General features: G+C 41.9%; 2 protein-coding genes across 3 annotated transcripts in view; one reads left to right on the plus strand and one right to left on the minus strand.

Annotated features, from left to right (window-relative positions):
• Positions 1–13,311, minus strand: part of prkcab (protein kinase C, alpha, b) — a 129,625-nt gene extending 116,314 nt beyond the window's left edge. For both annotated transcript variants that reach the window (XM_069674004.1, XM_069674003.1), the window contains exons 1-2: positions 13,145–13,311; positions 12,769–12,800 (exon numbers count right to left, since the gene is read on the minus strand). In XM_069674004.1, coding sequence (XP_069530105.1) covers positions 12,769–12,800; positions 13,145–13,311 — 199 coding nt within the window. The remainder of the gene's footprint in view (positions 1–12,768; positions 12,801–13,144) is intronic.
• An 896-nt stretch (positions 13,312–14,207) lies between these two features.
• The window catches only part of cep112 (centrosomal protein 112), a 115,351-nt gene continuing 115,055 nt past the window's right edge, over positions 14,208–14,503 (plus strand). Inside the window, exon 1 of the mRNA XM_069674002.1 lies at positions 14,208–14,231. The gene's annotated coding sequence lies outside the window, so the exon portion shown is untranslated. The remainder of the gene's footprint in view (positions 14,232–14,503) is intronic.

A 14,503-nucleotide genomic window follows, 5' to 3' on the forward strand; every position in this document is an offset into this window, starting at 1 on the left:
CACAGATTATAAGAGAACAGCATGTGTCATCTTATTACTCCGCATTGTGTCTCAGCAAAAACACGCAGGCAGCTCCCTGACAATTAACTACCCACTCTCAGCTGAGTAATGCTGCCGAGCCTCCCAAAAGACCCTTTTTAATGTCACCACATGACATTGTGTTATGCAAGCAAAACAGCGTGACATGATCTGCTGAGACAGTCTGATAAGATGAAAATATTGCACTTGTGGCGGTCACTGCTGCACCGAGAACGGGGGGCAGAGTCTGTCGAGAATCGGGGATGAAATGGTCTCTCCCTAGTTTTTTGTGCTACTAATGATTTCATCACTTCATTCATATCTTTGATTCATATAGAGCGTTGTAAGAGCACAAATGTTCCCAGACAGACTCACAAATGCTCCTTCACAGCTACTGAGGCACATTTTATCTCTGAAAAAATGGAGGTGATGCCAAGAGCTCATGTTGAATCATCATTTAAGGATTATTTGAACACAAGTCGTTTCATGTTTTTTTAAATAAGAGAAATGCTCGCTGGGGAGTTAGTTGGCAGAGATTTGGCACATTACAGGCAGAGTCAGGGCCAAGAACTGTTACCATGGTAACCTTGGCACACCCTGCTGGCATGTCTGCAGGAGTTTACAGTGGCTACTGACGATAAGACAAAAAGATAAAGTGAAATAATGCTGGTCATGGAAATTGGCATTGGTAGATTTCAGGGAGCTAGTCGCTGCATGAACACAGGCAGTATTAGCAAGATGCATGAAATACCATGGAGGTAATGTGCTTGTAGTGCGTGCATGGAACAGGGAAGGTGTCTTTGTGTATTTCAAGAAGCAACAAAACAAATTACAAAAAGCTGTCATGAGGAAGTGGCCAAAATGAGTGAGAATAAATCCCGTTTTTTTAAGCATCTAAGGTAAAAGCTTTCCGTGTTCATTTGTAAATAATTAAAACGTATGTTACTTTAAAGGAGAAGAGCCAGAGTGTAAAATGTTTATGCAATTATTAAAGGAGCAATTCACCCCTGGAAAAAGCCACTGTCAGTCACAGCTGGTGTTCTCTGTAATCAATAGAAGCAATAATATTTCAAATTGGCGCCATAGCTGTGGAGAAAGTTGCACAAACAGTTCGTGGTTTCGCACATTCTACATTCCTATAACACCCAGCGTGCATTGCGCCTCTCCCTCTGAAAGGAACGGCCCAGTGAGAGACGCTGGAGTGAAATACGACCGTTTCCCAGTCAAGGACATCGCTCGCTGCAGGCAACGGCTCAGAGCGGTACAGAATCTGAAATATGACGAGAATATACCGGTGGATCGTCTAAAAAATCTTCAGGTCTGCAGTCTACATTTCAACCCTGATGATTTTGAACGAGACATGACATCGGAAGCGGGCGTCCTAGATTGAGGAAGTGTAGTTTAGCGAGCTCCAGGGCCCATTAGAGAAGCGGAAAGCGTCCTCCAAAGGCACAGAGCCAAATTGCATTTTTTCCCTACCATAATGGCATTAGCTCCCCATAATAGCGTGATAGGACTGAGGTTGAAAATCGGCAAACTGGCCCTTTAAATTCGCACCATGTTGTGCAGTAATACTGGCACGGTGTGAAGTGCTGAATGTGAAGTGAAAGTTTTTCCCAAATAAAGAATAAGAATGAGAATTGTTTTAATATAGGCAGGTTATTTTCTGTAGAAGCCAAATATTAAATGTATATATCTCGTGTTTATCTGTTTATTTTCATTATTTTATTAAGTTGCTCCAAAAGCAAACCAAACATTTCCTGCTTCTACTGCTTCACACTTCAAGTGTTTCACTGACACACACAGGGCAGCAATCGTTTAAAGCATTTTGGGGGCAGTGGGCTCTTGTTAATACCTTTAAATCCCAGAAAACTGGAACTATCTCCTGTCATCCGTATTTTCCACCACTGTCATCCATCCTTCCTTGCTCCCAATCCTCTCTCCTCCTCCCCGTCCTGCCCTCTTCACGGTGACTGAGTTTTAAATAAGAGCTCTTTGGCTTTCAACTCCTTACGCTGACACATCGGTAGGTCTTGTTGGGCTCTGTCTTTATCTGTGCAAACTGGAACACAGATCAAAAAGCTTAATTCAATTTGGAGACAGCCTGGATTTCTTCCCTTGTGTGACTTTTGTGGACTTAAAAGCAAAGACAGGAAATAACTTCTATAGATCTATAATCTCTATGTAATGGAATCATGTGTGCTTTGTATGTTTTTATGCGATACAAAGGGGCTCTGGTATGGAATCGAACAAAATGTATAAAAAGGTCTTAATAGAAATCGGCTCTATGCCATTGCCAATCACTGTATGCAAATTGAATCTGTTGAATAGTACTCGCTGCAGACGCACAGAACAAGACCACGGGGCTTTGGATGCCATCTGACAGCATCAGAACTGCCCAGACGAGCTGTCAGCGTGATTACTAAATGTAAAGGGCCCACTTTGTTGCTTCAGTAGTGTTGAGTGAGCAGAGACAGAGAAGGGGAGGGGAAACTCTCAATAGTAAAAAAGGACATTTAGAATGTGGAGACGAGCAGAGGCAGAATTACACATAATTATCCCGGACAGCGAAGCTTCCACTCCGGGTGTAATTAATGCCGTTCAGCTGGGTTTTCAGGGTTTAAAATATATGAAGGAATGTTTCAGAGATTTCTGCATGTTCGACGGACCTGTTTTTTTAATGAGACTCCAGCAGGAACTTCTTAGACTCAACACTCATCACGATAACTTTCAAGAAATACTGGAAATAAAGTTTGAAGTGAAACTGAAAGGAATGCTGAGGTTTGTAAAAAATGACGAAGTACGTAAGCTCACAGTTTGGCAACGGAAGTATGAGGGAGTACAGTAGCTCGTCAAGCTATGTGAGGGGATAGCCACCAAAAGTCGCGAATGCTACCTAAACAAACTGACTTTGACAAACGGTAAACATCGTCCAGATCTGTGTGATATTAGTGAGAGAATAGAAGACATTAGCAGTGGCCTGACCTATACACTAGAAACCTAGCATATAACAAGCCAGAAAACTGTGGTGGAAGGGTAAGTATCACTTTATGTTGTTGGCTTGCTATTTAGTATAGTTGTTTGTTTGATGATATAGTTGTTATATGAACATTAATTCTGCTTCTGTTTACTGTAATTCCAACTTTCACTTGTTATTTGCATCTTCATTTTAAGTGCTCGATGTCTTGCTTGAAACGTACTTCTTCATTAACTGCACACAGTGGCAGTTGGGTTCAGAATTTAAGGTTGTAATCTCTTGATCTCAGTTTTGTTCTCTTTGGCGGCACCTTATGGCGATAAACGGTAATCGCGGGAGCACACTTCCCAGATATCCAGACAGTGTTGCATGTGTGACGTCCACGGTTGGCTCCGGTTTTAACTCTTGATTTTCCTGGCTGACCGCCGCTTTCCTTTTCAGACTGTTTGCTTCATCTGAGCGTCGAGTTTGTCTCTTTTTCTTTGGATTTTCACTTCTTGTTGAAGTTGTATCTGTAGTCATCCATCTTTTTTGTTTGTTCAGCCATAGTAGATTACTGTTTACTTGCAACACTTGCAGAGAGCAGAAAAGCAGCCGCTTAGCTCCGCCTACCCTCTCTGGCAGACCAACCACTGCTGGCTGATGGAAAACGTGTCACCACCTGGGCGCCGCTTGTGACATCCAGTCAGTAATACTGCAAATGCAAAGGCTTTCATTAGTGGGCCATAGGCTCAATCACCATGTATTACCTCATTCAGCGATAGACAGTGACTTAACAGACATTTATTTGAATGAAAATCTTCAAGATTATTACTTTTTTTGTAGTCAAAACCTGATTTAATTGAGGTTGGATACGTTCAGTCATGTCTAGTCGACATTAAAACAGATATCAATAAAGTTTGTCTTAGATATTTATGGTGCCAACTTCTTTCATCAGACATTTGATGTGAAAACTTTCAGCTTCTACTTCAGTCCTACACTTAGTTTAAATCTTTCTTGTTTATAATATGGAACGATTTAGCATTTGATTTCAAGGTATGAAATCATGTGTATCATATTTAGCTCCTCGCAATGTTGAGTATTCAATTAGTAAAGCTTGTAATGACTAACTTTAATTAGCATTTATGAGCAATTTTAATAATGAAAATAATGACCTACGCTTTTAAAATGAACAGATTCTCCATAACTCCTAATATTTCCTACAAATTAGATGACTAAATAGTGAAGTACAGCAGAGAGAGAACACCCACAATGTTGAGCAGGAGCAAAAAACAATCCATAAAAGAGCAGGAAGGCTTAGATCTGTTTTGTTAGATAACCAAAGCGAGATTTAATGAATTGTATTTAATGAAACATATCCAGGCCATCTTAACACGCAAAGCAGAGTGGAGCAGGAGGACCCTTCAGATCTGAACGCCGTCACTTGAGAGGAGCGGCGCTGCGTCTCCGCTGCTGTTGTGTAAGATGTTTATTGTTTGGGCCTCCCTGTCAGGAGTTGCTCAGCTCTCGCTCTCATGTACCAACACCCCCACACTTCTGCTCCTTGATTGGTTAATGAGGTCCAAAGCTCCATTCTGAGCGGAGAAAATGATTGGCTCCACACCTACGCTCGCCATTAGAGCTCAGCGACGGTCTAGTTGGAGGCATGTGTCAGCCCTCGTCATGCTAACTGACACATACATGATGTCGCCCACAAGGGTTAACAAATGTCCCCGAGTGTGGCGGAGCAGCCTACACACGACGCCCTCATCTGTGCACATGATAAAGATCTCATCATTATCGCTTGATGAGAAGTAAATAGTCACTGGGCTGAAATGAGAGTAGGCAAATTGGCTGCGTTTGGTATGCAAATGTATTTAAAACACAACAAGCAGGGCTGGTTACAGTTATGGAGATGTCACCATGGAAGCAAAGAGCAGGCAAACTACAAACAACATGGAGATGATACGCAGCAGCAGCAAAACAGACGTCCTCATACGGATATTTGTGTCCCTGTGCTTTTATTCAATTATCTCTCTCTCTTTTATATCACAATCTCTCTCTCTCTGTAAAATCCTTTCTGATAACTCATCTTACACTAAAACTTGTATGTAAATTAAGTTGTCCAATCAAGTGTGATTTGGGCGACTAGTAGGTGGTGTTTGATTAGATGTGGGGTCACAAAAACTGTCTTCCAAAATCGATGTGGCTGTGCTCTAATTTGTCATTTCTCCCCGTTTACATCAAGAGTGGGGATGTGTGGGTGGAGGCCTGGAGCCGCTACAGATCTGTGTTAAGTAAAGCAACTCCACGTCCAGAGATTCAATCAAGCGATTGTTCTAATGAGTAACATAACGCATTAGTTCTGCAATTCAAGTAATCTGTTATTAAGTTACTTTTTCATAAAAGTAAGTGTTACTGGAAAATAAATTGATGCATTTTACTTTTCCTTTTGTCACCACAAAAAAGAAAATCCCAACAGCACCGTTTCTGTTTCTCTCCTGGCAGGTAGCTGCGTACCAGCAGAAGGTAAACACAGCTGTGTCAGTGCGCATGCGTAGCTAGCTAACTCAACTAGCGAGGTGGCAGAGAGGACAGCGTTGACTTTGTGGAAATATTCACATTATACAACATGACGGTGAAATGTAGGTTGTGCTTGGAGGATAAGTGTTTGTCAGCTGTGAAGAGCTCAACTTCAAATGTGAAGAAGCATCTGCAGCGAAACACAGCTCCACAACACTGGTGGGACTAAGAGCCTGTGTTGTATTGTTGTCATGGAAACAGCTGTGTCTAATACTGTATGCCTCTGCCCAGTTCACTGTCAGATTGTTGGCATAATAAAGAGCTGTAAAGGTTATATTGCCTCTGTCATTCCTGTTGTTAGACTGCAGGGTTGGGCCGTAAACAAGGCTATGAAATGACGGTAGAGTCAATACATTTAATGGTAGACGTACAGTAGGCTACACGCACCAACACCTGAGTGGTTTAATTTTTGGTAACACAAAGTAATCTAACGTGTTACTTTTATCAGAAGGTAACACAGTAACGTAACAAGTTACTTTTAAAAGTAACGTTACCCAACACTGTTAGTTGACAATAAAAAAACAATACTGTTAAGGAATAGCATGGAAGCTAGCTAATTCTTGTCTCATTAGTCGTCCAATAAACAGTAACTACAACAGGTTTAGGGCCTCCTACCCCTATACTTTTCAAGCTACTGCAGCTGTCATATTTGGATAGACCCTGGTTAAGAGAGGTCTCCACTGGAGACCAGCCACCAAGGATTTCATCACCCAAACATGGGCGTGGTTTAATCTGAATCTGAACCGAATAATTTGATTGGAAAAGAGGAGGCACAGCAGTGGTGATAGTCATTACAAGAGCACTCCCTCTCATGTGATATTGCTTAAATAATTGAAGAATGATAGATGCATCCGGTTACCTTTACTGTTTTGGTTCACTCTCATTGCTTTTATGGCATTGCTGTCAGAAACAGCCATTTTTAATAGAAAGAAAACCATCAGGCCTCCCTGCTCAGCAACAAACAGCAGTCACATTTGGCAACTAGATGATGGACATAGTGGAGCGTTTAAAGTTGGTAGAGACCAAAAATAGAGTTCAAATATAGATAATAAAAGGTGATGAAACAGTATATCAATACCATGCTCACATATTGTTTCTGATGCCTTCTAGTGGCACAAGCTGTTACTGCAGGTTTGAGCTCATCTGATCCAAATGCAATCATAAACGAACTCCAGCACACCCTCCAGTTTGACATGCTCTCGGATGTATCTTTGCCAGTTTACTATCAGTCATCACTTAGACATAATATGCACCACTGTTTTCACTCTGCTCTCCTTCATCTGCTCTGACTACTCACACTGTTTGCTTCATCTTTGCCAACACTCTGCAGCAACAAGCCAGAATGTGTAAAAGGCCTCTTTGACATCATCATCGCTCTCACCCTCACACTTCCACCCATGTAATGCAAATCCTTCTGTTTATTTAGTCCCATACGTACGAGCTCCCCTTTGCCTTCTTTCCACGCTCTTTACGATTTACACCTTCTTTTTCTTATTCTACTTCCAACTGCCTCTCCCTGCATCCCTCCCTTTCCTCGTGTCCAGACGTAGTTTTCTCCTCCCAGCCATGGCTTCTTAACTCTCCAGATGGCACTGTCATTTTACACAGACGCTCTGTTTCAAAGGCTAGAGTGTATGGGGGAGGCAAGAGGGAGAGCAGAGCATCCACCATGGCGGGAAGTGATCCAAAGCTCTCACACCACTGGCTTCCATGAGATGATCTGATGTTTGGAGGAAAGCTCAGAGGGCAGGCGACTCTGTTTAACACTGTGACACATATCGTGACATTTGCGCAGGATAGTTTTCCAGCTGCAAATCAGACTTAAAATTAAATGTTTATGTATCAATTTCTGTTAATGTTTCTTGTTTTAAAATCAAAAACTCAAGTTAAATAGAACTTGCAATTTCGACGCAAGAAGCTGCAAGTGTTGAATGCCAATCCATCTGTCTGCTGTGCATAAATTTAACAAATCAGCCTTTCATTCAGAGCATACACGCACAATGGTGAAATGTTAAATTGATCCAATCACACTTGGATTTTTCTAACAAGAGGTTAGCGGTCAGATGTCCTCGTTCCAAAACAAATTATTAACATTTAATTGTTTCTCTTTTCAAACTAATGACTTCTATTAACCCAAAGAAACATTTTTTATACGCTGATAATCATCAAACTTGTTCAGTCGGCTTATTAGTGGTTGCAAATGTTTTTTTCTTCCACAAATTAGAAACAAGTTTCTTTTTGTGTCCATCCTGCACCAGAATAGAAAAGGTGTCCAAAACAAACAACAACAAGGAAGATGGAAAAACAGACATGAAATTGAAAAGCTTTTGAATATATTATATACTTAACAATAAATACAGAATACATGAATCAATAAGCTTTTTATACAGGCATTTCCAGCTAATCATTCCAAATCTAATTCTATACGGCAGAGGTTTCGAATAAATGCTGTTTATCTCTGAGGGAAACACATTTCACCTGAACTAATACCATCGTTTAACGCCTTACAAGAAATTAAAGGTTACTTGACTTTCTAATTAACTTTGAAGTAATAATAATAATAATCGTGAAGATTTTCATTTAAATAAATGTCTGTTAAGTCATTATCTATCGCCGAATGAGGTAACACAATGGTGATTGAGCCTATGGCCCACTGGTGAAAGCCTATGCAGTGAAAGTGATGAAAATCCAAGTGAAATCCAAAGAAAGAGAAACAAACTCGACGCTCAGATGAAGCAAACAGTCTGAAAAGGAAAGCGATCGTCAGCGAGGAAAATCAAGCGTTACAACCGGAGCCGACTGTGGACGTCACACATGCAGCACTGTCTGGATATCTGGGAAGTGTGCTCCCACAGTTACCGTTTATTGCCACAGGTGCCGCCGAAGAGAACGAAACTGAGATCTTTAACGTTAAATTTTATGATATTCCAAACTGTTGATTCACAGATTTATCTAACTGTAATAGTTTATGTCCAGTTTTACATCGTGACATAAATGTTTTGTATTTTAAGCAACGCATTCATGAGTCATAAGAAAAAACTGAACCAACACACACACGAGTGAGCTTGAATGAAAAACATACAAGACGCACAGTGAGAGGTGGGAAAGGAGGCAGAATGACGTCCAAGTTGAGTGTATAATGATATTGGGAGTATAGGATGTAACTCAGCATGTCCATATGATAGGATGTGTCACTGTGGCAGATTCTCTGCGGTGGACCACGTCACTGCCAACAAAAGGAGCAATAAATATGTGCATTAAATACAGCAACCAACGGAGGGAACAATACGGTGTTAGGGGGATAGTCTTAATAACAAGGTTTATCTTGTAGAGTTCCTATGGATACAGGAAATGAAGTATGACTGTCCAACAAAGCCAGATTAGTCAAGGAAATGTGAGGCTGGGGAATAAAAACTGATTCATTCATCTGTTAACATGCATCCTACATCCTTAACCCAGAAACACCACCTATTTTACCTTTAACAATGAAAAGGTACAGCAGTCACCAGCCTAGGAGCAGGAGGGGCTTGGTCTCACACCCACACAGGGTTGCTTCAGTAATAAAGACGTTTCCACTACCATGTAACCACACTCGCTGTTGTGCGGCGGAGGTGGGTGATCACAGGAGAATGTAAACAAGAAGCTGCTGGCTTTTCAATGCACAGCAGGGAGCCGTGGATAGCCCTTCGTCTGCCCACGCTTAAGGAACCATAAACTAACATCCGCCATGTGGAGAAACAGATAAAGATGAATGATCACAGGGACACACTTTTGCACCTTTCTTATGATTCTAATGAGGTTCTATGCCTCACACACGCAGTACTGTCAGTATTACAATGATGGTTGGTGTAAAGTGTTTGACTTTAAATTCCTGCCTCAGAGACGCAGCTCTTAGAGATTCAGATCTTTTGCTTTATGCTTTATGCATTATGAATAACAAGCTAAGTTTGGGTTCACAGAAAGAAATAAAAGCCCTGTTTTTATGTAGAATTCATATTTGAGCAAAAGTCTCCCTGTACTGTCAGTCTTGCAGTCCCATGCAAGTCCAGTCCAATATCCCATGTCTCCACAATGTTATCAATAGTTACAAAAGACATTATGCATTCAACCCATGAAGTACAGAGAGAGATACTGTATGTACAACAGGTCCTCTGGGGATTATTCCACTATATGGTTCTTTAAAAAACTAATGCATTTCTTATGAACTGACAAGAAAAGGCTATGTGTACATGCAACATGCATCAGCCCACTTCCATGATGCGTTCATGGTCAAGCTCCTCTTAGAAGCAGTGATGCAAATGGACAGTTAGCTTCTTAGGCTGTGTTCGGAATGCCATACTATCCTAGCAGTACGTACTGATTTGGTCAAAATGTAGTATGCAAACAAAAGCAACATTTACAGTATGACAAAAATACCCAGATGTCGTGCTGATTCTGAAAGAAATCTCCAGTATGCATCGGCCTACTGTATCCCACAATGCAAAGCGCTGGAACAGCAGTTGAAATGGCAGACGGCAGCAGCATTCCTGAAGAGCAGAAGGGGGCGCTGTAGCTAAAGAAGCAGCTTTTTGCTACGACCGCTGAATGCAGTACGTAGTATACAGTATATAGTATGCAATTTCAAACACAGCCTATATATTTGATCTAAAAATGGACTTTCAAAGACATTGGGGAAAAAAGGTTACATGAGTTTTAATCACTTTGTGTGAGGTAAGCGTGAGCACAACAGATCCAGTTATATTCCCATCTCCTGTGACCACATGTCCATTGTAGAAACTGACACTGATGATCAAGCCCCGTAGTCCAACCACACTTCAAGCTTAGTCGCAGTAATCTTGTCACGGGCATTGCATTTCCGTAAATTTAATCTTCCCTATCTGATATTTCCTCTTTTGTGTTAGATCATGTTATTTGTTTCCATTTCCAAGCGCCTTACTGGCAATCTAACCTTACTCTGACCTCAGTAATCCCCGCTATGACTCTTCCTGTTTTCATCTTTGTCTCCCTCACTCCTCACCCTTTCCCTTGCCTGTCTCCCCTGTAAGCTGCCACAGTATCAGATGTCTGGAGAGAAATGTTACACTCGCAAAGACGGTGGCGACTTCGGGGGGTTGATTTCAGGGCATTAAAGGCATCCTGGCTTCATTTACAAGTGAAAATGCACTGAGCGGGCAAAATGCTCGCTCAAATCAGAGAAAGGTAAAAGAATTGCATCGGTACCAACTCAAACATTTGCAGAGATGACGCTCACACTCAAACAATTGGTGTCCAGCTGCCACACCTGCTAACTATCAAGCTGCTAATTGCTCTGTGAGCAGCTGTTGCTAATTGTGTTCGTTAAGACCTGGAGTGCTGATATAAAAGAGACACTCAGAGCTGCAGAACAAGTCAGGAGGTTATTCTCAAGTCTTCTTATTCCCAGTGAGCTGCTTGTCTCAAACCATAGCTTCTGAGGAGTACTGCTTCTCAGCTGACAGCCATGGCTCTTGGACTCCTTCTGCAGTAAGCTTCAGTCATTAAGTGACTTCTGAGCACTTTATTTGTTTTCAGTTACCTTTCATAGAGACTTTAATCAAATCTGTTTAATCTGTTCTGCAGGGTTTCCTGCATCTGCTTCTTCCTGTTTGATGCCAGTGCTGCTTTACCAGCTGTAAAAGGTAATGACTTTCTTCCTCATTGCATTAGCTCTCAGGAATATCTGTTGTTTCATCTTTAATTGTTACTTTCACAGGGTACGGTTATCCATACATGCCTGACTCGCATAACATAGGCGATGATGGAGATGACGAAGTGTTGACCTCTCCAACCTTTGATCAGAGTAACTGGCAGGCTGCAAATAACGAGCAGGCTGGCCCTGTATTCACAAGCTACAACAAACCTCAAGTTGCGCATCAGGCAGAACCGGTCCCATCTCTGCCCTACGCGCCGAGTGCTCCTGAGGTAGAGAGACTTATTAATGGTGGAGCAAGAGACTGGGGGCAGGAAGAGCCTGACAAATTACTCTTGTTTCCTTTAAACTACCAGCCGAGTGATCCAGCCAAGCCACAGCCAGGCCCTCTCCAACCTCAATCACCCACGAACGCAGTACCAACCCCTGCTTACCGCGATCCTGCCCTGGCCTACTATAAACCTGCCACAGAGGCTCCTAGCTTTGATACTTGGCAGCCTGAGCCAGTTAGCAGTGGTCATGGTGTGACTAACTCTGGCCCAAATGCAGCTGGGGGTGACTCAAGTAACATTCCCCATCTTGTCTATGAGGACATCTTTCAATATCCCTCTGAGAACGCAGAGTCTTCGAGTTATGCAGGAGGGCATGGTGAAGCAAATTACTACTCCCCACAAGAGGAGACCACAAATGAGGGAGCCCAGCCTGTCTATCCAGCTGGGTTCGGAAGCCCCTCTTTTAGCTCGTCTGGAGGAGAGAACCTTAACTTTGGTCAAACACACTACCAGCCACGTGATGACAAGATCTCTTGGCGTCCACAAGAACCAGCTGTCGGCACCCAGAAAGTGAGTGAACCACTCCCTCCTCCCCCGCCTCCTTCAAGCTATATTGTCCAGTCCAGAAATGGCTACCAGCGAGCCCTGTATCTCCTCTCCCACTTAAAGTACTCCCCAGAATTTCCTGTTCCGATGCCTGCAAGCGTGAAGGGTGTCAAAGGTCCTCCACCCAGTCAACCAGCAGCCCCTAAAGGTGTAAAGAACCCTCAAAGGTATATTCCCACTTCAAACTGAAGCTGATAAATGCTTGTATAAAATGTTGTCACAGAAATGATGCCTAATCAACACGGTTTATCTTTCAGAGCAAAGTGGTAACAAACGTGGATACTGACAAGTCCAAGTAAGTGGTAACTATTTGACTTGATCGCAACATTTCAGAGTAATTGTCAAGCAAATATTAACTTCTGTTTTCTTTCTTGCAGGATCACGTGCCCACAAAGACTGCTTTTTGTCTTCCAGGACAATTTGCACAAAAAGAATCAAAATAAAACATTTAAAATTGAAATTCCTGTGTTTTTCCATGTGTGATAAGATATGCAGCCTGCCTGTGAAAGTATTTGCTCACAGAACTGTTATCAAAGGCTTAAACGGAGGATTAGCCAGATTGAACAAGACAAACTGCTCTAAAACCAAGCGGTGCTCAACTTTTGCTGCTTTCAGTGTGAAACTCAGCTTTAATCGCTCTAAATGTAAACATGCAGGAGGTTTACCTTGGCATTGAAATCCTTGTTTCCCAAATCCCCTGCAACAGAAAAGCATACGTGTTACAAAAATGGGGCCTAATTATTGTACCACAGCAATGTTTTAGAAGCTAGGACATGTCTGCAAAGTTTTGAAGCTTCAACTCAGTAAATTTAATATTGTAAAACTGCAAGTGTGAATGCACTAAAATGAGCTGTGGAAGAGAAACTATGCTTTCAGGGAAGCATCTGCAAGATTGATTACATCTAGGCTTTCATATTAAACTTACTGAACCACAAGCTCCTTTAATATGTCCTAAGGAAATATTCTGCAATCAACACTGATCAGAATGTGAGTGAATCGCTGCCTGCATGAAAGACACAGGTGTGCATAAGGGATACTTACCATATGAAGTCTGTACAATGGCTGCAGAACGTCGGCTGCTTGAAAAACCTCGCAGTAAATTTGTGGTTTTTCACTTCGTGCACGTTTTTCTGCCGCAAAGCACCTTTGCGGGCGAATCGATTCCCGACCCCAGCCGAGTCATTATAATGTAAAAGATGGTCAGCCATAATGGGGGGCCAAAAAAACAAAACAAAAGAAAAAATAAACAGCCACAACTTCCGTTTGTCCGGTATCTGAGAGGTGCTCGTCTCTTCACAGCTCCTGACAATTGGTGCTGTTCGTGCTGGGGTAGCTCCTGACACACCGCACGCCTCCCCTCTGCCTGAACTACAGCTGAGCTGAGCGCTTCTTTTTCATTCACAGTGACGTCGCCTTCACGTGCTGCGGGAAATATTCCCATCAGTTTCAGCTCACGATTAAAAACACGAAGCAGTTTTATCAGAGGTGGTTTGGGGGGCGTCTAAACACATGGCAACTGCGACGACTAATGCTGAGTAGGTCAATTATTTTTGTTTGATATTGTGCGCGTAAATATATATTTTAGTATTTAGAGATTTAAGATGAATGAACCAAGGCGACAAGCGCATCTGTTCGTTGCTTACATACCACAAACAGAAGGTGTTGTGCGCCATCGTGTGGACTTTAAACTACATTGCATGTTGTCATTAAGCTGTGAAAAACTCGCCAAATACCAGTAAGACCTGTCAAAAATCGCAAAGACAAGGCATGTTTCTATTCATCACTCAATTTCCCAACTCACGCCCTCGCTTGATGAAACTATGTCAAATATAATATAGTAATACGTATTTATGAAACAATCATGTTAAAATAAAAAAGAGTATTTAATAGTGAAATCAAAACGATATTAGTAATAATACAACCACAGTGCATAGTATTAATTCAATATATTGCTGTAAAAAACGGAAAAGAAGAATAGTTCTAATAAACGGGGAAACTGAAGACGTCAGAATGTGAGGTTGCTATGACAACAAGAGAAGCTGCGTCTCCACGGCACGGAAAGCGGATATGGCGTAGAATTAGGACGTTGAAGTTTTGAACCATTTTGAGCGGCGAAATCAGTGCTCAGGTTAAGTAGCTTTTTATTCTTCTTTAACATTTTGAACTGCAATTGTCCCTCTATTTGCGGGTCGTTGGTGTGTTCGTTGAAGTCTATAAGAAACAGTTACAGCCCGCGAGCGTTTAACTCGTCTATTGTAGCTCGTTGGCTAATGTGTGTTGTGCTAGCTTCAGTCGCAGCCCCTGAAGTATCCATGTTTGCTAGTTTGTTTTGGTTTTTTAAATGACATGTTATGTTAACCTAACGTGACACAATGTTACTCTATCTGTTCAATGCAACTA

This window comes from Semicossyphus pulcher, unplaced genomic scaffold (genome assembly GCF_022749685.1).
Source record: "Semicossyphus pulcher isolate SPU_LCO1_2020_fin unplaced genomic scaffold, fSemPul1.0.p SCAF_23, whole genome shotgun sequence".
NCBI lineage: Eukaryota > Metazoa > Chordata > Actinopteri > Labriformes > Labridae > Semicossyphus > Semicossyphus pulcher.